Source organism: Misgurnus anguillicaudatus, chromosome 3, assembly GCF_027580225.2.
Source record: "Misgurnus anguillicaudatus chromosome 3, ASM2758022v2, whole genome shotgun sequence".
NCBI classification, from domain to species: domain Eukaryota; kingdom Metazoa; phylum Chordata; class Actinopteri; order Cypriniformes; family Cobitidae; genus Misgurnus; species Misgurnus anguillicaudatus.
In genome coordinates this window covers 29,990,475-30,016,417 of record NC_073339.2, presented here as the reverse complement: position 1 = coordinate 30,016,417, position 25,943 = coordinate 29,990,475, and the positions used below count along the sequence as shown (strand labels likewise).

The 25,943-nt window shown below is 37.1% G+C and overlaps 1 protein-coding gene across 2 annotated transcripts; it reads left to right on the top strand.

Moving 5' to 3' along the window:
* The first annotated feature begins 260 nt into the window (after nucleotides 1-260).
* rfc1 (replication factor C (activator 1) 1) lies at nucleotides 261-22,800 on the top strand. Of its 2 annotated transcripts, none has more exons than XM_055205410.2 (24): nucleotides 261-415; nucleotides 1,002-1,127; nucleotides 1,416-1,482; nucleotides 1,649-1,750; nucleotides 1,889-2,187; nucleotides 2,268-2,342; nucleotides 4,390-4,467; nucleotides 4,596-4,919; nucleotides 5,236-5,343; nucleotides 5,433-5,612; nucleotides 5,727-5,831; nucleotides 9,204-9,591; nucleotides 9,932-10,044; nucleotides 10,242-10,356; nucleotides 10,534-10,622; nucleotides 13,093-13,230; nucleotides 16,943-17,038; nucleotides 17,250-17,348; nucleotides 17,433-17,587; nucleotides 17,724-17,841; nucleotides 21,230-21,375; nucleotides 21,460-21,673; nucleotides 21,858-22,043; nucleotides 22,151-22,800. In XM_055205410.2, the coding sequence occupies exons 1-24, from the start codon at nucleotides 413-415 to the stop codon at nucleotides 22,247-22,249; spliced, it is 3,423 nt and encodes a 1,140-aa protein (XP_055061385.2). In that variant the 5' UTR covers nucleotides 261-412; the 3' UTR covers nucleotides 22,250-22,800. The 2 variants fall into 2 exon arrangements, with proteins under 2 accessions (XP_055061385.2, XP_073720387.1); XM_073864286.1 differs by lacking the exon at nucleotides 261-415 and adding an exon at nucleotides 718-738.
* The last annotated feature ends 3,143 nt before the right edge of the window (nucleotides 22,801-25,943 follow it).

Genomic DNA, 25,943 nt, shown 5'->3' with positions numbered 1-25,943 from the left:
CCCAAAGGCACTAATTAAGTGAATTTTTTTACGCCTCTTTAGAACGATCGAATCAAGCCCAGTTTTTTATATGAATCTTGACAGATAATCTGGAAAAGTCACAAAATCTTATTCCAGTGAGATGAAGGGAACCATGTTTTTAAACTAAATAAAAAGTGCACTAACATACTTTTAGCTTAACATATATAAAATGTTGAAAATTAAATGTTACCTTTTAAAAAATAAATAAATTAATAATATATTTTGCAGATAAACCAAACATTATTTCGGTGCGCAGCTCGCGCTCTCTCCATCTGTGCTGCGTCATCACGCTGCGCCTTTAGCTCACCATCATTGGCGCCAAAGAAGACTGGAGAAAGTACTACAGTCCCGAAATCTGTCCAAAAATTAAGATATTGACACATGCTTAGAAATGGTGAGTCTCCCCATTCATGCGCAATCTATAGAAGTAATAGCACAATAAACGAAGAGCTTAGTGTAGGTGATCAGGATGTTTGGCTAAAGCATGAGCTCAATTTACTTAAATCTGCAACATTTATTTGCAAGGTGTCAACAAGTACCTTACACCAGCTTTAACTGTAACGTTACATATTCCCGATACTGTCTCTCGTGCATCTTGTTTACGCTTGAATGTAGTAACGATTTAAGTTTACCTTTAAGTTTACAATATGTGTACTGAGAAGTTTAGAGCAAATAACGTTACGGTGAATCCAAACGTGCTGCTTAATGACGATGCAGGTCGGATGTTTGTGTTTTTTGTCTGTAGTCAATTGTAAAATGTAAACATTTACATTTATTTGTTTATGTTAGCAAATTTAGCTTGTATCCTAATCGAATTGCACATGACGGTGCATTCAACAAACAGTACACAAATTGTACAAGCCCAACTTGCATTAGTTTTGGTAGAGTTAGTATACTATAGTATTATACTATAGTATTATACTATAGTATTATTACTTTAACATCTGTATTTATCGGTATTCCAAATGTTATCGTTTCAGGACATCCGGAGGTTTTTTGCGCCCACCAAACCTGCAGCGCCCACCAAACCTGCAGCGCCCAAACCTTCAAACGGAAGCAGTGCAACCGATGAAGAGCCCAAAAAGAGACAAAAATCTAAAACTAAGGTAGAAAGCATCTGTCTTAGATTTACAGTTTGTGTGTGTTTACATTGCAGAAATATTTGTCTTAATCATTTTGTTTTCTTTTCCAATCCTTTTTCAATCCTTAAAACTTACTTAAGAAGCAAATAATATGATGATTTTGTCTTGCGCTTATAGAAATAATTGTATGAAGGTACATAATCTCATTTCATTCTCATACACTTCTTATTGTCATTAATTTAAATGCTTTAGGTTCTTCTGTTTATGATCTAAAAGATGTGAAATGTATCTCTCACTTTTTCTCACTTTAAGATCACAAGTCCCAAACCTGCTGAGAAACCCACTGGAAAACGAAAGAAAAGAGGCGTAATCGATTCAGGTTTATAAACAACATTCAGCGTATATCCTTTGACAATAATGTTTTGTAAATTGTTATTTTAATGTTATATGCTGTTATTGTGAATGAATACAGACTACCAAATACTATCAGAAATATTCCATTTTATTTATGCATTTTTCACTACTAACCTCTGTCCTTATCTTAGACTCTGAGGAAGAGAAGAAAGAGAGGAAGACTAAGAAAAGCCCTAAAGAGACTGTTTCCCCCCCAGTAAAGACACATCCAGTTACTTATGTGTCTGATTCGGGTAAGAGACTTCATGAACAACTTAAAATGTTTTCTCATAATAAATGAATAAATTATCATACTGTTGTGGGTTATCTATTGATTTGCTGTGATATGATTGATTTTATAATTGATAATCTACTTTACTTTTCTTTCACAGATTCAGACGATACGTTTTTGTCTCTGAAAAAGCCTTCCAAACCCAGAGAAAATGGAAAGACTAAAGGCAAGAAGGAATCGGACTCAGGAAAAACAAAAGAGGTAAAGGCATCCTCCGCTAAATCTCCAATCAAATCCCCGAATGCGGGTGTGAAGGCAGGGGTGAAGACCTCCCAGCCCACCATCTCCCCCAAGACAGCACCGACCCCGCCCAAACTCATCTCAGTAATAGACTTTTTTGGAAGCTCAAGCGTTCAAAGGTCAGACAAAAAGATGGTGGCCAGCACTAAACGGAAAGCAGTAAGTAGATGGAGTAAATTAATATGTGTGTACATAAAAAGTGCAAAGACAATCAAACTTATTAGTGTTGTCTCATCCAGCCCACACAGGATAATGATGAGTCCCTCAGTGATGAAGCCATTGCGAAACAACTTCAGATGGATGAAGATATAGATGTGAGTTCAGGCCATATTGACTGTGTTTACATGTACAAGTATATCCGTAAATTAATTAGAATTTGGTCATATTCCAGTTATGTATTCCCAAAGTCCTTTTAAAGGGATAGTTCACCCAAAAATGAAAATTATGTCATTAATGACCCACCCCCATGTCGTTCCAAACCTGTAAGACCTTCGTGCATCTTTGGAAACACCGTTTAAGAAGTTTAGATTTAGTCTGAGAGGTTTCTGACCCTCCATTGAAAATCTATGTACGGTATACTGTCCATGTCCAAAAAGATAATATAAACATCATCAAAGTAGTCCATGTGACATCAGTAGGTCAGTTAGAATTTGTTGAAGCATTGAAAATACATTTTTGGTCCAAAATAACAAAAATTACAACTTTATTCAGCATCGTCTTCTCCCGCGTCTGTGTGGCACAGTGACACTGCTGACGTACGGCGCTGCTGACATGTTTTCCTCAGACATGTTTGCGATGACTTTTTTTTTAAAAAACTTGCAGCGTGCGTCTCCCTCAGACTGTAAACAAATCTCGGGGGACAAAAAAAAGCTGGGGCACACCAGATAACTAGTGATGGGAGAAACGAAGCTTTTCGAAGCTTCGAATCAATTGAACCAATTGCTTCGAAAATTGATTCAGTTTTTCGAAGCAGTTCGAAACCCACACACGCTGGCAACCCCTGCTGGTCAAAATAGTGTAAAAGCAGATGTGTCCAAACATTTTACACTTTTTTTTACAAAATAATAGCAAGATTTTTATTAAAATATGTTACAAAAAATTATTTAACTTAATTAAGACATAGTTATAAGGGGAATTATGTGTTTTTAGTTTTATTTAGGGCAAACAAATGATTAAAACTAACTACCCTTTTAAATATGCACATTTTTGTCATTAAATCTGTCTATAAACAAAAAGAAGACAAATGGCAGTGTTATTAGTCAGAAGGATAAATGTTTTATGAATTTTCATAGTAAAACTGACCCGAGTTCACCTAAACATATTAGACACTGGTCATGTGATCAACTCCCCCTAGTGGTGAACCATCGGATTTTCTAAACGTTTCGAAACAGTTATGTCGTAATGAAGCCTCGTTTGCTAAAATCACGTGACTTGGGCCAGTTTGAAACAAGCTCCGTACCACTGATTCGAATAAAAAAGATTCGTAAATGTTTCGAGGCCTCATGAAGCAGTGCTTCGAAAACGACCATCAATACAGATAACATGTCAGCAGCGTCGTACGTCAGCAGCGTCACTGCAGTCTTATGCACGCGGTTCACAATAGACCCGGAAGAGAAGACAATGCTGAAAGTCGTAATTTTTGTTATTTTGGACCAAAATGTATTTTCGATGCTTCAACAAATTCTAACCGACCCACTGATGTCACGTACTACTTTAATGATGTTTTTATTACCTTTCTGGACATGGACAGTATACCGTACATAGATTTTCAATGGAGGGACAGAAAGCTCTTGGACTAAATCTAAAACATCTTAAACTGTGTTTCCAAAGATGAACGGAGGTCTTACGAATTTGGAACAACATGAGGGTGAGTCATTAATGACATAATTTTCATTTTTAGATGAACTATCACTTTAAGGAAGCCGGGTCACTCCGCCTCCAGGTTTTTTTAGAACAAAATAAACTAAGTCCCTCTCCCAGAGGATTCTGATTGACTATTGGCCCTTTTTACTGGGAGGCGGGACTAGAGAGGCTATTTTGACTGTTGCGATCTCCCCCATTCATATCCATACCAGTGATGCGTCTTGTTAATGTTATAAATATCTTTGGTATTCCTCATGTAAACGTGTGTGAGCCCACATTCAGATTAAGCCAATATTCTTGTTTCTATAATCCTGAATTATGCAGCTGCCTTAAATTCTGAATTCTGTCTTCTTATTCCTAATATTCAGTTTTTTTTATGTCTTTTATGTGTTTAACTAATTAATTTTTACAATGAGGAAGATTTAAACAAGGAATGCACCAAAACCTTGATCTAATTGTTTTTTCTTTATCAATTACCCGTGTCTGTATTTATGTTAGATGGAGAAGCAGATTCATGATGATGAGGAATTTGCAAAAACATTAGCTATGCTTGATGAAGCCCCCCTGCCGAAAAAGGTTGGAAAGCTGCACACACGCGTTTGTTTAGATTTCATAACTGATTTAAACATGAATATATACCATTAACCCTGTAAGAAACATTTTGCATCTCCTATGCATTTATTATGTTCCCCTTTGTTTGTCAGGCTCGTGTAGATTCAGTCTCACCATCCAAGAGCAGCTCTCAGGTTAATACAAAGTTAAAAGACTCATCACCTAAGAAAAGCCCCATCAAGACTAGCTCTAAACTGGCTCAAATGAAAAGACGACAAGAAGAAGAGAATGAGGAAAAGAAAAAAGACAGGGTTGAAAAGAAGATCTCCCCGAAGAAAGAGCCCATCTCACCGAATAGTTCAGAACGGGCAGCCACACCCAAAACAGGAAGTGCGTCCATGGGAACAACAAAATCAAGAAGTATTTCCACTCCTAAAGGGGGTGCACCCAGTAAAATCTCACCAACAAAACCAGAGGTACGTATTTGTATAAAGAAATTGTTCCAACCATTTATAAGTTCTCAAATTTTTGATTTAATGTTTGCTTTGAAATCATTTATAAGCTTTATAAGATTTTTGTTTATAAACAATAGAAATCAAATAATTTGCAAAGCAAAGATGTTCAAGATTTTAATGTAAGATTTCTGTTTCAGTGACAGAAATAAACTCACAAGGTACAAATAGAAACAAAAAGTCCAGAATACCTGATTTTATTTTGATAAAGGTTTCTCATACCAATTAGGACTTTTTAACTTCCAGTGAGAAAACATTCTCCTTATCTCTGATTTTTCAGAATACTAGTCCTGAGGACCCTGAGAAGAAACGGGCAAATTCATCAGCCTACCGAAACTATCTGAACAGGGATGGCCCACGAGCGCTTGGCTCTAAAGAGATACCACAGGCTAGTACACACCATGCATATAGTTAACCATTTAGTTATCCCTGTGCTATAAAGTCCTTAGAGATAATGTTTTTTGTGTGTGTGCTTAGGGAGCAGAAAACTGTCTGGAGGGCTGTGTGTTTGTGTTGACGGGTGTGTTAGAGTCTCTGGAAAGGGATGATGCCAAGTCGCTAATAGAGCGGTACGGCGGGAAAGTCACAGGAAACGTCAGTCGCAAAACCACTTACCTTGTTCTGGGACGTGATAGTGGAGCCTCAAAAACTGAGAAGGTCCCAGTTTTCCTTAGACAGCATGTCATAGTGATTCACTTATTTCATACTGTTGATCTTTTCATAGAAACATACGAAAGTTTTAACATAATGTTTCTTTAATGTCTACTAAAGGCGGAAAGTTTTGGCACCAAGATCATTAATGAAGATGAGTTGTTCGACCTTATAAGAACCAAGCCAGGCAAGAAGTCGAAGTATGAAATCGCAGCAGAAGCGGAGGTAAGACAGGCCAGATCTTACATTTACTGCACACTAAGTGTGTAAAAATACATTGTTGTGATGAGAAATATGGACATCAGCCAGTTAATTGTTATTTTCTTACTCAGTTCAGAATGTATTATGTTTGTAGTTTAGATCATTTGGAGCTTATGTTTGCTCATTAAAAACATATTCAGTAGCTATTAGAAAGTAGTAAAGTTGGTTCTTTTAAAAATCATCTTTTAAATGTAAATTTTATTTAAACTAAACTAGCACTATCAACAGCCATTTGTGTTTTGATGTCTCCAGATGTCACATTGTTTTTTGAGTATCACACAATGAGCATTGTTTTTTATGATGACATGGCAATTTAAAAACAATCCAACCCCTGCTTTCCAATTAGAAGACAGTAATGCTAACACGTCTTGTTAAATGTATCTTATCGGGTTTTAAGTACTTAAAAGCAGCCTAAGTTTGTGTTCACACTGCACTTTTTATTTTAGTGACTTTGATTCATACTATAGCGGTTGGTGGTAATATGGCATTAAATATTACATTAAAAAATAAACTTTCATTCATACACATGCAAATGTGTCAGACCGGAAATGCGAAATGCTCATTGTGTTGTTTCGCTGCGGTTAACCCTGACCTGCGAAATTTGTGCCACATGACGTCTTGTAACCAATAGATGATTGATATGTCAAAACGTAACCTTTTTAGGTGGAGGTAAAACAGTATCACTCAATCCTATTTTGTGCAATAGTACTAAAAGCAAAAGAATCTATAATATGTGATTTAAAAACAACACTGTATGTGTGATATCATATCCAACTGTTACCCACATACACAAGGGTCTGCATTAAATTTTTGATGCGTAAAGTGTAGTGTGACTGAATGAATTATCCGTTTATTAAGTGTTGTGTCATGGGTAGTGACCGAGGAGCAAACTTCCGATCTTTCTGATGAAGCCAATACAGAAGTGACTTAAACTGCAATTCATTGACGGGCTGCTAGAAGTTGACTCCAAAAGGGAGTCAATTCCCAAAGACTCCTATGTTAAAATGCCCAACTTTACAGTAGAAAATAATGTTACAGTCTGGTACAAATTTTTTTTTTGGTCTATATAGATAATTTTGCCCTTCATGACAACTGTGAGGGGGTGAATTTGTTTTGTAACTCATCCATTTAAATTATATTAATACTTAAAGGTGCTCTAAGCGAATTCATGCGTTTTAGACCATAAAACATTTTTTGTTACATACAGCAAACATTTCCTCACTATTTGCTTGCTGCCTGTCCTCTGATCAAACTGTAAAAAAAACGCAATCTCTGTAGACAGCCCAGGCTCCACAAACCGCAATAAAAAACAAAGTGGCCAAACCTAGCACCACGAAACAAAACAAAGTGTTCCAGCCAATAAACGACTAGAAGGATTTGGGGGTGGGGGTTGGGCGCGTTCATGAAAGCACGGAAGGGAGGGGGAGGAGTTAGCTACGCTCCGTTTGTTTGAAAACAGTTCAAACATCAACAAAAAGTGATGTCTCACAGATTCGCTTAGAGGGCCTTTAAAGTTCTCCATAATTAAAGGCGTGGCCACTTGACGGGTGAATTGATTCTGCTGTCACTAGAGTCGAGCTAGGTGGGTGTGGTTTCAGCCAGCCTCCTCAGCTTTACCCACGTCCCGCCTCTTTACACATTTTTGGTTATCGACGAGTGATGAGCTTCAAAAAAAGCTCTTCACAAACCAATGGGTGATGTCACGGACACTACTTCCATATTTTTTACAGTCTATGGTAGTGATGCTTATTTCTTAGGGCCTGTTCACAACAGGAACGATAACTATGTTAACTTGATGTTAACTAAAGTACCATCAACACCAGCGGTTGATGATGTTATGTTTTTTCTAAAGGCCGCGGTATACTTTTTTTCGCGTCCGGGCCGCACACGTCAGCGCAGCTTTTAAAGTATACTCATCGTGGCCGTGTTCGACATGTACGCACTACAATTTCTTATTCAAATTAATACTCTACCAGGTCGTCAGGGCAGCACTGATTTGGTGACATTTACAGTACATTAACTCTTTCCCAGCCATTGACGAGTTATCTCGTCAATTTAGAGGAAATGCTTCCCTGCCAATGACGAGAATTTCCGGCATTCCGCTATTATCCACCAGGTGGCGCACTTCTGCAACTTTTACAACCCGGAAGTAACGCCTCACGTAAAAGAGAAAGAACTCTGTGTATGTTTTAAAGATCGCTCTGCATCTGATCTCTATCAAAAGTCCTTCACAAAAATGGACTTATCTTAGCTTTTTGTCAAAATTTGGTGTTTTTGAAGAAACCTACCCATATGAGAAGTGATAAAAAGAGAACAAATGAAGGTAGGATAAAACGGGTTTTTTGTTTGATATATTGTATGTTTATATATTTTAGGAAGAACATTTTCTGGAAAGCATAAAACTTTTGTGAAAATCATGAAAAATACTGGCGCTGGCTGGCAACTTTTTTTTAAAACGCTGGCGGGGAAAGAGTTAAAACATTTAGAATAAGTGAAGAAAAGTTGCAGATCCACCATTGCAAACACAGTTTAGATTGAACAACAAGAAAACAAAGAACAGGAATCAAACATTATGGTGACAAAAATGCTCTACAGTTTCTGTTCTTGGTAGAAGTAAAAACTAAAGAAGAAAAAACAATAGTGTGTATGCAAATGCTGCAAATGTTGTATAATTGTTTGAAGTGGAGTGTCCTGTCTCAATATTTTCACGCGCACTTGAAGCTTGCACCCTGTAGTTTCATGTTTTAAATGTGCAAGTCCTTTAAATTCAAATTGAATTTGGTTTATCTTTCCTGGTCTTCTCTTAAATTAATCCCAATGATTATGTGTATTGCATTTGTTACAGGTGTAAAAGCTTGTGTTTAATAAGGGACGCGTTTCTCTCTCGCCCGTCTCTCTTGTTCGCGTGTCTCTCTCTGACATTGTATTGAATCGGTGACATCATAATCGAATCAGTTGTTTCAAATTATTGTCATTAAATCCTAAAAGTGCAGAGTGTTCTGTACCAACTGCAATTTTGTTGTTATTGTGACCCAAATCACACAGTTTGATTTGAGTTTCTGATTCATTTTTCCACCCCTATGCTTGCCAAGATGTAATCTGCCCTGATCATTGACAATCAGCTAATGTCTCGGAATGATAAAAAATTGCTTTTATCTGCCGATGACTGTTGGACTGATTATTGGCTGATATATCAGGCAACCCTAGTTTTTATAGATGGCATTATCACCTTATAGCAGACACTGTATAAGCAATAGTTACTCTGTTGTTGTTGAAAAATGTCACTATACATGTTTTTGGCAAGTGACAATAGACAGTCTATTTTCCATATTTCAGAATAAATCTGCTACCGCAAAGACCCCGGATTCTAGAGGCAAGCGCACTCCTCCAGCCAAGAAGACCACGCCACAAGGGCCCAGCCCCAACAAGAAAAGCCCTTCGGCCGGCAAGTCTAAATCCGGCTCTGTCTCTGAAACATCTGTGGCTTCTCGTTCAAGTTCAGAAGTCAAAAAAAGTTTGGCCTACGATCAGACCAAGACAGCATCACCTGGATCTCAGTCCACACCAGAGAATGATGGAAACAGCCTGTTGTGGGTGGATAAATACCGTCCCCGCAGTCTGAAGAATCTAATTGGGCAGCAAGGGGATCAAAGTTGCGCTAACAAACTTCTGCGATGGTTGCAAAACTGGCACAGACATCACAGCGGCAATGCAAAAGCACCACGTCAGTATAAAATAATTGACTCTTTGTCTTGTGTTTATTTGACCGTGCATATGTTTGGCAATGGCACTGTTATTTAGTTAATGCGGTTTTATTCAAGGCAGATATAAGCTGGTTAGTTACAGTCAGTGTGTTTGAAAAACTTCAAAGTAATGTAAACATCCAATGTAGGTTGTGCAGGGAGGGTGTTGCATAATTTATTAGTGTATTTAGTATTATATTCTGTGTGATGTATATAGTAAATTAGTAGGATATTCCGAACTTACCTGGTTTGTTTATCCAATCACTAAGGTTGACAATTTTGTCATTTTGTTTCTTTTTCACACACTCTTTTTCTGGGTAGCGGCCAAGTTTAGTAAGTTTGGGAGCAAAGATGACGGTTCCGGGTTCAAGGCCGCGCTGTTGTCTGGCCCTCCTGGCGTCGGGAAGACCACAACCGCTGCTCTCGTCTGTGAGGTCAGTTCCTTCCCGCTCATCACCGCATAACGCTTAACATTTGCTCGACCATTTAGAAATCAACTGGGTAATTTTTCAAAAGCATTTAGTGTCGGATCAATGGTCGTATCATTAGTGAATTATAGACTCTTTGTGTCCATGTTTATTGTTTCATTGCTCAGATTAACACATTAATCGAGTGCCATGTGTGTTTGTAGGAGTTGGGTTACAGCTACGTGGAGATGAATGCCAGTTGTACCCGCAGTAAGAACAGTTTGAAAGAAGTGATTGCAGAATCACTCAACAACACCAGCATTAAAAACTTCTACACGGGTAATAATCTCAGTTAACAGCTAATTCATCTGGTGGCATCTGTGGAATAACTTGGAGTTAAACCTAATGAACCGTTAACAATGTATTGTGCTCGTAGCAATAAGCTTACTTACAGACGTACTTGATTGGGCAGTGATTATAATGTAAACACCATGTGTATATGTTTAATGGTGTCAGGTGCATCTCAGACAGTGAGCAGTAAACACGTCCTCATAATGGACGAGGTGGACGGAATGGCAGGAAATGAAGACAGAGGAGGAATACAGGTATAAACACACTCGCCTAGACTCACATTCACTTGCATTCTCTCTCTTTCTCCAAGAGGTGGAGCTCAGAGAGCAAAATTGGATGAGATGGTGTTAAATCTTTAATCCTCAGAATATCTGTTGTTAGTTATTGACTAATGCAGATTATTTTTAAATAAAGAAGCAGTAGATGGTAGCACAAGAGACTGTCCTGTATTGTGAATGAAGTTAAGCCTAAAGAGTGGAGTTGGGTATAAGTACCCATTCAGCCATATTGCTTTTATTACATACATATTGCTTTGTGCTCCTCAGTGGCAGAGCATTGCATTAGCAATGCAAAAGGTCATGGGTTCAAACTCAAGAAACTCATATAAAGATAAAATGTATACATTTAAGTCGCTTTGGACAAAAGCATCTGGGTGATTCTCACGAAATCCAGACTTAGGTGGTGTCCAGCATCAGATAAAAAAAAACTTGAAGCCAATTTGTTTTGCACATATAAAATTAACCCTTTAAATGGCGCAGCCCTTTTTGAGTGGGGGGTTTGTGAAAAGGTGATATACACCTTTAAATTAGTATAACTCTGGCCTTTTTTTTTGTCTAGAAGCCTAATTTTGGTTTTAATTTTGGTAATTTTTTGTTTTAAAGAAGACACTTCAACATTTTTTAGGGAAGTGTCTGGAGGTGAAAATATTCATTTTTTTTTAAAGCAGTTTACATTTATTTGTAATAAATGAAAATGCAATATAGTATTATTTTTAATACATAAAATTGTAAAAACACTGATGTTTGTGCTGATTTGCTGTGAGGTTTGCTGCATACTTGTGTCACAAATGAATAAATTACAGTTACTGCATTATTATTACTGCTAAAAGGTTTTGAAATATGAAAACTACATTCTTAGACCTTTCCAACAATATATCGTTTGTCGTGATAGATTAACATTTACATAGAAAATATTGAAGTAAATGTAGGTGTCCCGCTCACGGGACAGCGCCAATTAACGGGTTAAGTCCTTACTATAACCATTTTTTTTTTTTTTTGAGGATTTAAAGGCGGAGTCGACGATGTTTGAAAAACGCGTTGGAAAAGGAGACGGGCCGACTACCAAAACACACTTATAGCCAATCAAATCAAATCAAATGCCGGGTTGCGTATGTGTGGGGCGGGTCTATCAACAGAAGGTCCAGATTCTATTGGGGTAGGGGCGTGTTTGTTTGGGTGATTTCAAATATCAACATTGGCTTTCAAACATCGTGGACTTCGCCTTTAACAAATATTTCCTATAAAATTATTTAAATTTTTTAGATGATCATTAAAAAAAATTATCATTACCACAACACGATAATACATTTAAATATATGCATTTACAAACTCATGTTTTGGTAATGAGAACTAAAAAGTTGTCTAGGTACTATGACAAACAAAATTTCAACTTTTATCTGGAGAGAAAAAAAGAACAACTTACCTGGTAGCTATCTTGAGTGTCACAGTCAATTATGTCCCAACAATTTGTTTTGAAAATGTTAGTTCATTGAATGGATGAGAAAATTTTTCTTGGACACATTTATATTCCTTATTATTGTCTCTACATTAACCAATGATCACCAAATACCACATGTTTCTTTACTGTAAATGTTTATAGTATAACATGCACCAGCGCGTCATAACCTGAAAACCACGCCCACCGGGGGGAAACAATCCAACCGTCTCCATTGACTTTGTATTGCGAGAGGCCGCCGCCTTGTCATTTCTGGCTTATAACAAAAAACAGCTCGTTTTTTGAGGTCGACAGCTTATTTGCATAACTGCGCTCTGTCTCTATGCTTCTTATTTTGATACTCTTACTTTGCATTTACTTTTTTTTATCAAAATGTTTCATGACACCTCATAAGTCTAACTTCGTGAGAATCACCCATCTGCCAAATGGATAAATGTAAATGTATAAAGTGAGTAAAGAGTAAATGTTTTGAAATTCTGGAATCTGTGGGTGCAAAAAAATAAAATATTGAGAAAATTGTCTTTTTAAAGCTGTCCAAATGAAGTCCTTAGCACCATATATTACCAAGAAGTACATTTTTTATATATTTACAGCAGGAAATTTACAAAATATATTTATGGAACTTGACCTGCACTTAATATCCTAAAGATATTTGGCTTAAAAAAAGATAATTTTGACCCATGCAATGTATTGTTGGCTATTACTACAAATATACCTGTGCGACTTAAGGCTGGTTTTGTGGTCCAGGGTCACAAATGTTAAAAATATTAGGGGCGCAAAGGTTTATTATGCAAATATATTTTTTATAGAATGTTTTTTTTAAAAGCCATCTTTTCATTCATAGTCCCTGATATATGAATAGTAAAATCAAAGTACAAATGTTTAACCATACTGACATAGTAGTATTGTAGTGTTCATTCCTAACAAAGCTATTAATTTCCTTGTTGAGGTAGTGTTTGACTTCAATGCTTTTCTCTTTGACCCACACAGGAGATGATTGGTCTCATAAAGCAGTCAAAGATTCCCATTATTTGCATGTGTAATGACCGGAATCATCAGAAGATCCGCTCACTGGCTAACTACTGCTACGACCTGCGCTTTCAGAGACCTCGTGTGGAGCAGATTAAGGTGATGACTTGGAATTTGATTTACATCAACATTTTATGTAATTAAATGAATGCTATTTTTATGTAATATAAATAACAGTAGGTTGTGACATGATAAATACAAGTGCAACAGTGAAAATGCTGCTGTATTTATAATCTATTAATAAAAGCGGAGTCCACAATGTTTGAAAAACGCTTTGGAAAAGGGAGTCGGGCTGACTACCAAAACACACTTGTAGCTAGTCAGCAGTAAGGAGCGTGTCTACTAACCGACATCCTTGCCGGGGTTGTGTATGTGTGGGGCGGGTCTATCAAAAGAAGGTCCAGATTATTGGGGTAGGGGCGTGTATGTTTAGGTGATTTCAAATATCAACATTGGCTTTCAAACATTGTGCACTCCACCTTTAAATGTTTTATTAAAAATTATATTATGTGGATATTAGTTTAAGTGAAACATTTTACTGTATGTACACCATACACTCATGGTGGCAAGTAGGGATGGGCATAATTAATCGACGATCGATAATTGATTGTTAAGAATTTCGTCGATTTCGTAATTTGTTATCAATTAATCAAATGCATTTTTTTATTTTTTTATTTTACTCCTGTTTCACAAATACTCCGTATGCAGTGCGTTTGCGTATGTGTGCGGCGAATTCCTCAAGCACCCGTTGCAGTGCGCTGCTGACCGCTTACTCTGCATATGAAACATTCATGTGATTGACACTTTCTGTGAACACTTTTCCGCATAAACAATAGAACAAAGCATCATTTTTTTACAAAACAATATATTTTAGATATTATTTGACAGACTAGTAAGTGTGGATTAAGAATGTTTAAAATCTCTAGCCTGGTGGTCAGGATCTGAATGGATCAAATCAGCAGTTTTGCAATGCTTTATTTATCTCCACATATATCATAAATAAAAATAAGCAGAGTAACTTTGCAAGTCTACCCTTCCACATTATATATTTCCTACTATGTATGTATATGATTTCCAAATAATAAACGAGAGTATTCGAACGACAAAAAGCGTCTCATATGGAAATAAATCCTCACAATATTATTATTTCTCAAAACTTCATGACAAAAATAAGCAACTGTATTCCTACAGTTATTCAAAGATGCACACATTATTCCGCAATTTGAATATTATCAAACGTATTCATATAACGGCACGTTTCATATGGCAAATAAATATCCTCACATAACATAAAAGCATAATGAAATTAATAAACAGACAATGAAACAGGATTGAAATATAAATTTTATTATTATTACCGGAAAAAAGCAATATTGCTAAAATAATCTCTGAGGTAAATGCGTCAAAAACGCTGTTACCCGCACAATAAGTCTAAATGAGCAATAAAAGTGAAAAAAGCATTATTAGGCCATGTCTCAAAACTTTATATGACAAAATATATTTAAAAGAAATGTATACTTACAGTTATTCAAAGATGCACACATTATTCCATATTACTCCCGTTTATGAGCACGTTTGTCTCTGGCCTCGCTCTGTTATGTAATAGATTGACAGGTGCGCATCTCCGTCTTTCAAACATATATAATTTTGTAATTACTACCTTAGAAAAAATTAACCATGATTTTTTCATTGTGAAAATGTTTTTTTTTGCAGATTAAAAACGATTTGTATTTCCGCAATTTTACTACAAATACCATGGTTATGGTATATTGTGGAGTTGGAGACCATAGTAAATGTCTACTGTTGTTTTACAACAAATAAAAACGAAAAGACTATGTTAGTATAATTATACAATGGTAAATGGGGCTCACAAAACGCACGCTGTTTCACACATACTCTGTATGCGGAATAAGCCAAGTTAGCGCTGAGGTACCTGTGCATAGTCAGTCTCCTCAGAGCGGCTGTTTTCGGCGGCGGCTGGACTGACGGTCACCATGGATTGCGGTCGCGTCTGACCCCAAAATATGCTTTTATTTCTCAAAAAAATCAGTAGACTGGTGCAGATTTTATGCGAGTTACTAAAGTTAGTTATTTTTCACGAGGCTTTAAGTAGCTTAATTTGTTATAGCCTAATGTTAGGAAGGCTAATATCTTGCACTTTCTTCTGGCTTGAATAATTTTGAGTTACATTTTGACAAAACCTTTCAGGTATTATGTTTTTTTGTTTAATTTAATGTTTAACATGAATCTGTTTTTTTATTTTGGAACTAATAATGAGGTCTCTATTTTAGAACGCTGGCTCGCAGCTGCAGGTTCCGCTGCTTTAGAGCACCGCACATGCACGCACATATATGTTGGAAACATAGTTTAACTGTCTGCCACAAGTTGATCTTGTAATAAAGGTCTCATCAAGGAAAAACACGCTGTATATTTGTATTCATTGCATTTTTTAAGTATAAAAGTTAAATAACAAATTTTATTATAAAAATATTAATGATTAATCGATAGTCGATCGTTAATTCTCCCGACGATCGACAAAGAAAACTTAATCGAATGCCCATCCCTAGTGGCAAGGACTTTACAGGGCAGTTTCCCGAACAGGGATTAGATCAGGAGTGTCAAACTCGAGGCGCTTGGGCCAAATCCGGCCCGCCCCCTCATTTTATGTGGCTATTATTTTATTGTTATAATAAGTTTAATTTTTTGCAAGTTATTTTTTTATTTATTTTTCGGCTGACAAAACAAATTTTGTCCCACCAAAAGTCTTTTTTGATAATTTAATGTAATAAAGGAGTAATAATGCTGATGATTTGTTACCTGCACAATGAAGGATAACAGAGAAATTGGATCATGTGCTCACATACAAAATGTGCTTTTGCTACCACTTTTAATTTTAAAATAATCTGTAGAATAGTTGTACACTTAAATACACTTTGGGGCGGTCTCCCAGACAGGGATTAGACAGGGATTTAGTCCTAGACTAAAACTAACGTAAGAGCTGTCCAAACTGACAACTTCTTGCACTAAAATATCTTTAAATACATCAGTGCCCTTTGTTTCGCCTCAAAATGCACACAAGCAATGTTTTTAGTAAGGCATGTTTGTTAAAACAAGTTATATTTCCTAATTAATCTAAGGCCTAGTCCTGGTTTAAGGTAATCCCTGTCTGGAAAACCACCCCATTGACGTTACTTGTCCTGAACTTTTACTTTCAAAGATATTAATTGAGTTATTAACAAAACCAGTAGTAAACGAATGCAAATGTAATAAAAAAAAGTTGATACATTCATATAGTTTTACAAATACAACTGGTCCTTTAAGATCACTCTAATGCTGAAGTGGGCCGGGATGAAATTGAATTTGACACCCCTGGTTTAGATTAATCCAGGCCTAGGCCTTAGTTATATTGGGACATTTTAGTAGTTTTTAACAACATACCTTACAAAAACAATACCGGTGTGGCTATTAGAGACAAAATGATGGCACTGATGATATGTAAAGATAGATAGATGTGAAGACCGCTCAAACATGCAATTTAATCTGGAAATAGGATAAATCCTGTCAAGGAGATGGACAGGCCATTTCATCCTAGTATTAAGTTAAAAAAATTACCAAATTATCTGTATATTCGATTGATGCAATCTGACATTTTAAATAATGCATTTTAGATAACAAATATGCATTTTTTTTAGAGACAGAAATAGTGCATGAGAAGTCCTACAAGCTCCTAATTATCTTAACACCACAATGTGTCTTATTTTAGCCAATGTTATTCTTATTATAATGTTCAATCTCCCTTTTTCACGATAAGGCGGCAATGATGTCTGTGGCCTTTAAAGAGGGGTTGAAGGTCCCACCCCCAGCACTTAATGAAATCATCCTGGCTTCCAATCAGGATATTCGACAGGTATGATAAACAAACAACTGATTTAAGTGAAATGTTGTTGGACTCCTTACTGTATCATTCTGTATAAAATGATCTTTATTACTTGTGTATTATTAATATATATTTTTTATTCATAAGCTTTTATCATTCATTTATCGTTTGCTATAGAAGCCCACATATGGTGCTTAATGTGTTTTACACAGCTTTATTATTATTGCACTTCTGTTTCTAGGTGCTGCATAACCTGTGCATGTGGTCGGCTAAAGACAAAGTCATGACCTATGACCAAGCCAAAGCTGATGCTAACAATGCGAAGAAGGACATGAAAATGGTATGCACACAATGTTAATTATGTATGTATTGATGATTTGAGTGGTGTCTAGAATATAAATTTGTTTTTGTTTTTCGTGTCCAGGGTCCATTTGATGTATGTCGAAAGGTGTTTGCTTCAGGAGAGGAAACTGCTCACATGTCTTTGATTGACAAGTCAGACCTTTTCTTCCATGACTACTCGTTAGCGCCGTTGTTTGTCCAAGAGAACTACGTACATGTCCGACCGGCCGCGGCAGGGTGAGGTTTACAAATGCACGATCCCTATTGAGTATGCGTAGCTATAGGAAAGCATTAACTTGTGTTTCGTACGACTTTAAGATGTCTAACCACAGATGGGAGTGTAATGGTGTAAGTGTGCTGTTTGTTTTGCAAGGGGGAATCTGAAGAATCATTTGGTGTTGTTGAGTAAAGCAGCAGACAGTATTTGTGATGGAGATTTAGTGGACAGACAGATCCGCAGCAAGCAAACCTGGTCTCTTCTTCCCACACAGGTACATAACACATACTGCAACCGTAAGATCATCATTGCTGACACAATGACTAAAGTCAACACTTCAGTTGCTGTAACAGTTCTTCGACACTTACCCCAGTTTCACAGATAAGGTTTAAGGCTAGTCCTAGACTAAAACACATGTTTGAGCTGCCTCAATGGAAAATAGCTTTTTAAAATAAAATCTTTAAATATGCCAGTGCCATTGATTTATCTCAAGATACACACCAGTAACATCTTAATTGCACAATTATTTTTTTTTCTGTTCTTTTTTCAAATTTTGTCTTGAGCAAATATACAAAATGTACATCTGTACAACAAAGGAATACGCATAAGAAACTTGCGCATTTCCAAAAACAAGAATTTTTTAGGGATGCAAAACTTCTGTGCTGATCCCAATATTTGATTACTTAGAATGACGCCTAACGATATCAATATAATCTGCCCTAATCATTGCTTGTTTTTAAAGCATAACTAAACCCCTGTTCAGAGCCTGGCAATATTTGAAAAATGCAAGAAAAGTGGGCAGACCCCAACGGAGATAGAGGGGACGAACTAAGCTCGTACCAAGAGTGTGGTGAGATCAGAACAAGGACGTGGTGAGTTTGAACCTGTTTACGTAGGGTGGTACCACTTACGTCACGTAGTACAGCAACATTCTATAGGAAAATTCAACTGCAGTAGCCACCGTTCAACCTGAAGAGGGCAGCACTTTGACGTTTTTACACCATATATTGTAGCAATGAAACACTTTATACCCAAATGTCAAAAAAGTTACTCAAATCAATGAACAGCACTAGTTGGTTTAGGGTTTAGTTACTCTTTTAACAATCAGACGATGTCCGATAATGGGAAAAAATAAGGAGCTCTGATGCAAGAGCCGCTAAATGCAACCTGCGTCAAAAATTAGATAATAATACCCAAGGTGTCCGCGCGGTAGTGAAAAGAATTTACCAAAATTAAGGCCCTTGAAAGGTAGTAAAAGGTTACAAACGCAATTTGACTTGGTAGTAATTTTTTGGAGGTTCGTATTTGTGTCTCCATGTTTTAACTTCATCTAGCATAGTTAAAAAATATATACGGCGCTAAAAGGACCTGAGTAAGTCGGAGTTCATATTTGCTGCCGAAGTTTCATAGATATGTACATATCTATGCCGAAGTTTAAGGAGTCTGTGCAGATGATGCGCACACACATCACACGTATATTTTCTCTTTCGAGGTTACGCGCCCACGTCACGTTGCTGTGCATGTGGTCACAAAAGCGTAACATTTGTATTTAAGTACGTATTTGAGCAGCGCATTTTTAAATTAAGTAATTTTAAGTCGTTGAAACACAAACAACAGTGCTCGCACGTGCTGTTTCTGTTTGAGACGAGCGTGCAAGCCGCGCATCCACTTTTTATTGAGCTTGTGAGTATTTTTGACGCTGTATTAGCCTTAAATACACCATGCGTCAAAAATCCCAGCTTTTGCAAGTATCCTCATTAACACGACAATTTAGGTCTTGAGAGAATGTAAGCATCTAAAAGAGAAAACCTTATATACCTAATATGTATGATGAGTGTGACAGTGTCTTTCTTATACCTTATAGTTAGTGGTAAGTGGTGCTTTGCATACCCCTCTCACACCCCCCAAAAAAGGGCTGCGGCTTGATGTCGTGTTGGTAGAAAAAAATATTGTGGAGGTGGTAAAATAGGTAGTAAATTCATCTCTGATTCCTGCATGTACCCTGTAACCAAATGCTCAATGCACGTATTACATGTTCATTAAATACCTTTGCTTCAAATTCCATTAATTTTGGCCTCAGGCCATTCAGAAATACCACTCTGTTGGCAGAATTGATTTTTCAGCAAAGTTCTTCTAACTGTATGGAAGATAAAATAGATAAATGACGGTATGCGAAATGACTGTGGATCAAATTCAAACTTTAGTCCCTTGTGAGTACTTGGACATGAATACAACCCGTAGGTGGAAGTGACGTGGATCACAGCGACCTCTAATGTTTGGTTCAGCTTCTTCATTTTTACATTCTGACTTTGATTTTTGCAACTGTCGTGTCCAAAGAAGTGGAAGTTTTTGCTAAAAAAGCTTGCATGCACTTGGAGGGTTTTGCAGCGAAAGAGAGTCAAATTTTTTAAAATGCAAATAAAAAGACTAAAGTGACATTTTGTGAAAATAAGACATTTCAATTTCTTACTAATAACCATTTTCATTGCCATTAAAGTGAAATTACAAAACCTAAACCTAGAGCTAATTTACAAGAAAACTTGTCTGACGCACTTAGAGGGTTTTGCCATAGACTGTAAAAAAAAGATGGACGACGCCCCTTGGCTCTCTTCCATTTGTGAAAAATGAAGCCGCCAGTGTCCCGATACGGCGCTGAAATCTTGGTTCTTGAGTCTGCGCAGTAGCGATTTTGGGACCAGTCCTGCGCAGTAGTGAGCAGGAAGTAAAGCCGGGAAAGCAAGCCCTTGCTCTCGCAGAATGCGCATATCATAGCTCATCATGACGTGACACCACCGTTTTTATAGCATTAAATAACTAACTAAAAACAAACTTATTTTAAAAACAAACACTTGAATTTACATCAGCGTGATAAAAAGTACAGTAAATGACAGAAACCAGCTTCGGACAAAAGATAATTGAAGTGTAATTAAATTGTCCCATTGAATAACAGGGGAGGCGGTGGGGTTTATGACCTATACTGGGACCAGTCACTGGGGGACGATCGAGATGTTTTGGCTTCACTTTTCAGGGCTTGTGCGGCACGCTTGGGTTTTGCATGTGAACTCCTCAGTTGCTTTTATCTGTCAATCTCAAATATAGACTAATATATGCGGTGCGTCCATAAGGTGCCGTTCACACCAAAGCTTTACGCTGGCGGCGGCGTATGTTTTCAGTTGTTTCCAGTGAAAGCGCAGCATTTTTCAAAAAAGTCTGCAGCAGCTGTTTTTTCCAGCAAAGACAGAAACCAAAGCGCTCAGCTGAAGAAAGCTGGCTGTCGGCAGAAAAAAGCTGGCAGTCGGCGTCTGCCGGCCGTTTTCAGACACGTTTAAAAACTTTGGTGTGCACACCCCCTAATTTTTGTCACTTTAAAGGGTCTGTATTAAAAATTTTGATGAAGACATTAACCAACCTAGATTCAACTTTTGCATCTTTTACAAAAACTATACACTTTATACCAGTTCTTATTGGTCAAAACTTTCAGCTACGTATTTGAACAGGCGAGCGTTTCCCAAATTAAAACCTTTGCAGAAGAACAACATTGTAGCATTATTTTTATGTGCACTGAAAGAAATTTGTTCATGCAGCAAGTAAGGTCATGTATTTTTGCATAGGTCTGTGTAAACAAACCAAGATTTTTCATACATTATTGTATTTATTTCCAGGCGATCTATGCAAGTGTGTTGCCAGGGGAACTGATGCGGGGTTATATGAGTCAGTTTCCAACGTTTCCCAGCTGGTTGGGCAAATTCTCATCAGCTGGCAAATACAGCCGCATCATACAGGAGATCGCTTCACACACAAGTCTAAAGTGAGAGAACATACACAATTTCCTCCGAATCTAAAGTATTAAACAGTTGCCTAAAATCTTCTCTGCAACATTTATTATTTACAGGACGCTAAGTAGCAAGGAAGCAATAAATCTGGATTACCTGCCGTATTTGCGCTTGGCAATACTGGAGCCTCTTCAGTCCCAAGGCGCAGAGGGAGCCGCTCAGAGCGTGAAGCTCATGGATGATTATGACATCATCAAAGAGGATGTTGATAACATAATGGAGATCAGCACATGGGGCGGACAGACAGATTCTTACTCTAAACTAGATTCAAAGGTGTGTGAGTTTGCAAGTGCCGTATATTTTCTTATATTATAGACATATGCCTCAGGACACAAAACTGGTGGTCCGGTTAACATAGCATTGCTCAGTCTAAGTTAATTGTGCATAAACTATCAAGCATCAAGTGCTGTCCTTCACACGTTCCCTCGTCAGCTCCGTTTATTGCTTTGTTTTGCAGGTGAAAGCTGCGTTTACACGGGCGTACAATAAAGAATCTCATCTAACTCCATATTCCTTACACGTGGTCAAGAAAGGCCGTAAAGGCGCCGTTGACCCTGAGCTTGTAGGAGATCTTGACAGTGGATCTCAGATCCAGGAAGAGGAAGAGGAAGATGATGGGGTCACTGCAGATGCCATGATCAAGGTAGATATCGAAAAGCAAATCTTATTTCAAACTAGTACCTACTGTAACAGTAATTTTTTTTGTAATAGCAAACTTATAACGATCATCATGTGATCTCATTCTTACAGCAAAAGAAAGCCAAACCAGCGAAAAAAGAAGCCAAGCAGGAGAAAGCTGTGGATTCTGGAAAGGGGAAAGGCAAGGGGAAAGGAAAGGGGAAGAAATAAGACTGAGACGAACCGAAGGGAGAGACAAACCCCGCCTCTTTCTGTTTTCATAAAGATGGGAGTGAAAACAGAAATGACATCAGGTCTATAAACAAAATGAGTCTATGAGTCATACTTATGCACTTCCTGAAAACCATCACTCAAGCTGCTTTCAGTAGAGCGAGGAACAGCAGTGCATATTTATATAGATTTTGATTTGTAGTTATACAAAAGTATATACAGTGTTGAGGGCACTTACTATCATCTCGGTCTTGTAACAAGATGGGGAAGTACATAAATAGCCCTTGTTCTTTACCCATTTCCACAAAAACTGATACTGTTGTGTTGTCTTTCCTATATGTCCCCTATAGGTCACTCATGAACACTTGTAAATAAGTAACTGCCATATTAGCATTTTTCCTTTATTTTCTTCCAGAATCTCCTTTTCATAGTATTTCCACTTTTTCTTATGGCAGCACTTTTGAATACAGACTGATAGTGTGTATTAGTAGCCTGAAGATTATTATTCTGTAAATGTGTGCGGTTCGATGATTAAAATGAGGATTATGTCACTGTGATGTATGGTGTTTGGTTGTTATAATTATCTCCATGGCTCATTCTGCTTGATGATGCCCATCAGAAGTATTGATCAGACACTGGTGGCCCAGAATGGGAAAACAACTAAATTGTACTATAATTGCTATTATATATCTCTGAAATCTCAGCGAATGACTGCAGGAAATGTATTTCTGCAGGAACTCGTAATTAACAGTATAATTCTCAATGCTTAACTTGTAGCCTAACATAAAGACTTTAATAATTATTTACAGCAATAATAAAATGATGCATTACTTACACAGGGAAATATACATATGGTGTAGAAAGACAAATCTATGCTGTTATTAAAAGGGGACATTTCACAAGACTTTTTAAAGTAGGTATATAAAGTTTTAGCTCAAAATACCATATATATCATTTATTCAAATTGCCACTTTGTAGGTGTGAGCAAAAATGTACCGTTTTGTTGGATATTGCAGATTAAGGGGTGGTATTATCCCTGTCTGACATCACAGGGGGAGCCAAATTTCAATGACCTATTTTTTCACATTGCAGAGAATGGTTTACCAAAACTAAGTAACTAGGTTGTTCTTTTTCATATTTTCTAGGTTGATAGAAGCACTGGGGACCCAATTATAGCACTTAAACATGGAAAAAGTCAGATTTTCATGATATGTCCCCTTTAACAATAAGGGCCAAAGACTAAACCACATAAATGCATCTGACAACATATATAGATATGATTATATGGTTTGTTGCATTCCGAAAATGTTTTCTATATTAAACTAGTCCTTGTAGGAATGCGTGATTTATGACTTGCCACCTGTGTTCATTAAATAATTGAACCACGCTTCTAATGTATAATGTAAATTCCCAGTATTAGTTATGCCTTTTTTGTTATATCTTAATAATTCATATTTGAGCTATTCAATGCTGAAAAGTGAATGTGAATTAAGGGTCAAGTCTCTGTAGAGATGTGAAAACAGCCAATACAGTACAAAAACAGTTTAAATATGTAAGGAATGATTGACAAAGGGACATTGAATTACTCAAAAATAATGCATGTGCATTATTTTTTCGAATAATTCAAAGGACCAGGGTCAATTATTCAGCTTATACCACGGTTACCACAAACATTGCTCTGGTGACTATTGTAAGACATTTGACAAGTTAGGTGTGCGTTTATCGAAAAAATAATGCATACCTCTGTAACATTTCTCAACCAATCAGAATAAAGCATTCATCAGCCCTGTGGTATGTGTGTGTGTATATACACTCAACCAAAGGATTACCAGGAACACCATACTAATACTGTGTTTGACCTCCTTTCGCCTTCAGAACTGCCTTAATTCTACGTGGCATTGATTCAACAAGGTGCTGAAAGCATTCTTTAGAAATGTTGGCCCATATTGATAGGATAGCATCTTGCAGTTGATGGAGATTTGTGGGATGCACATCCAGGGCACGAATGCTTCCGTTCCACCACATCCCAAAGATGCTCTATTGGGTTGAGATCTGGTGACTGTGGGGGCCATTTTAGTACAGTGAACTCATTGTCATGTTCAAGAAACCAATTTGAAATGATTCGAGCTTTGTGACATGGTGCATTATCCTGCTATAAGTAGCCTTCAGAGGATGAGTACATGGTGGTCATAAAGGGATGGACATGGTCAGAAACAATGCTCAGGTAGGTCGTGGCATTTAAACGATGCCCAATTGGCACTAAGGGACCTAAAGTGTGGCAAGAAAACATCCCCCACACCATTACACCACCACCAGGAGCCTTTGCAGTGGTAACAAGGCATGATGGATCCATGTTCTCATTCTGTTTACGCCTAATTCTGACTCTACCATCTGAATGTCTCAACAGAAATCGAGACTCATCAGACCAGGCAACATTTTTCCAGTCTTCAACTGTCCAATTTTGGTGAGCTTGTGCAAATTGTAGCCTCTTTTTCCTATTTGTAGTGGAGATGAGTGGTACCCGGTGGGGTCTTCTGCTGTTGTAGCCCATTCGCTCTCAAGGTTGTGCGTGTTGTGGCTTCACAAATGCTTTGCTGCATACCTCGGTTGTAACAAGTGGTTATTTCAGTCAAAGTTGCTCTTCTCTCAGATTGAATCAGTCGGCCCATTCTCCTCTGACCTCTAGCATCAACAAGGCATTTTCGCCTACAGGACTGCCGCATACTGGATGTTTTTCCCTTTTCACACCATTCTTTGTAAACCCTAGAAATGGATGTGCGTGAAAATCCCAGTAACTGAGCAGATTGTGAAATTCTCAGACCGGCCTATCTGGCACCAACAAGCATGCCAATTTCAAAATTGCTTAAATCACCTTTCTTTCCCATTCTGACATTCAGTTTGGAGTTCAGGAGGTTGTCTTGACCAGGACCACACCCCTAAATGCACTGAAGCAACTGCCATGTGATTGGTTGATTAGATAATGGCATAAATGAGAAATTGAACAGGTGTTCCTAATAATCCTTTAGGTGAGTGTGTATACACACAGATAGATAGATAGATAGATAGATAGATAGATAGATAGATAGATAGATAGATAGATAGATAGATAGATAGATAGATAGATAGATAGATAGATAGATAGATAGATAGATAGATAGATAGATAGATAGATAGATAGATAGATAGATAGATAGATAGATAGATAGATAGATAGATAGATAGATAGATAGATAGATAGATAGATAGATAGATAGATAGATAGATAGATAGATAGATAGATAGATAGATAGATAGATAGATAGATAGATAGATAGATAGATAGATAGATAGATAGATAGATAGATAGATAGATAGATAGATAGATAGATAGATAGATAGATAGATAGATAGATAGATAGATAGATAGATAGATAGATAGATAGATAGATAGATAGATAGATAGATAGATAGATAGATAGATAGATAGATAGATAGATAGATAGATAGATAGATAGATAGATAGATAGATAGATAGATAGATAGATAGATAGATAGATAGATAGATAGATAGATAGATAGATAGATAGATAGATAGATAGATAGATAGATAGATAGATAGATAGATAGATAGATAGATAGATAGATAGATAGGTAGATAGATAGATAGATAGATAGATAGATAGATAGATAGATAGATAGATAGATAGATCGACAC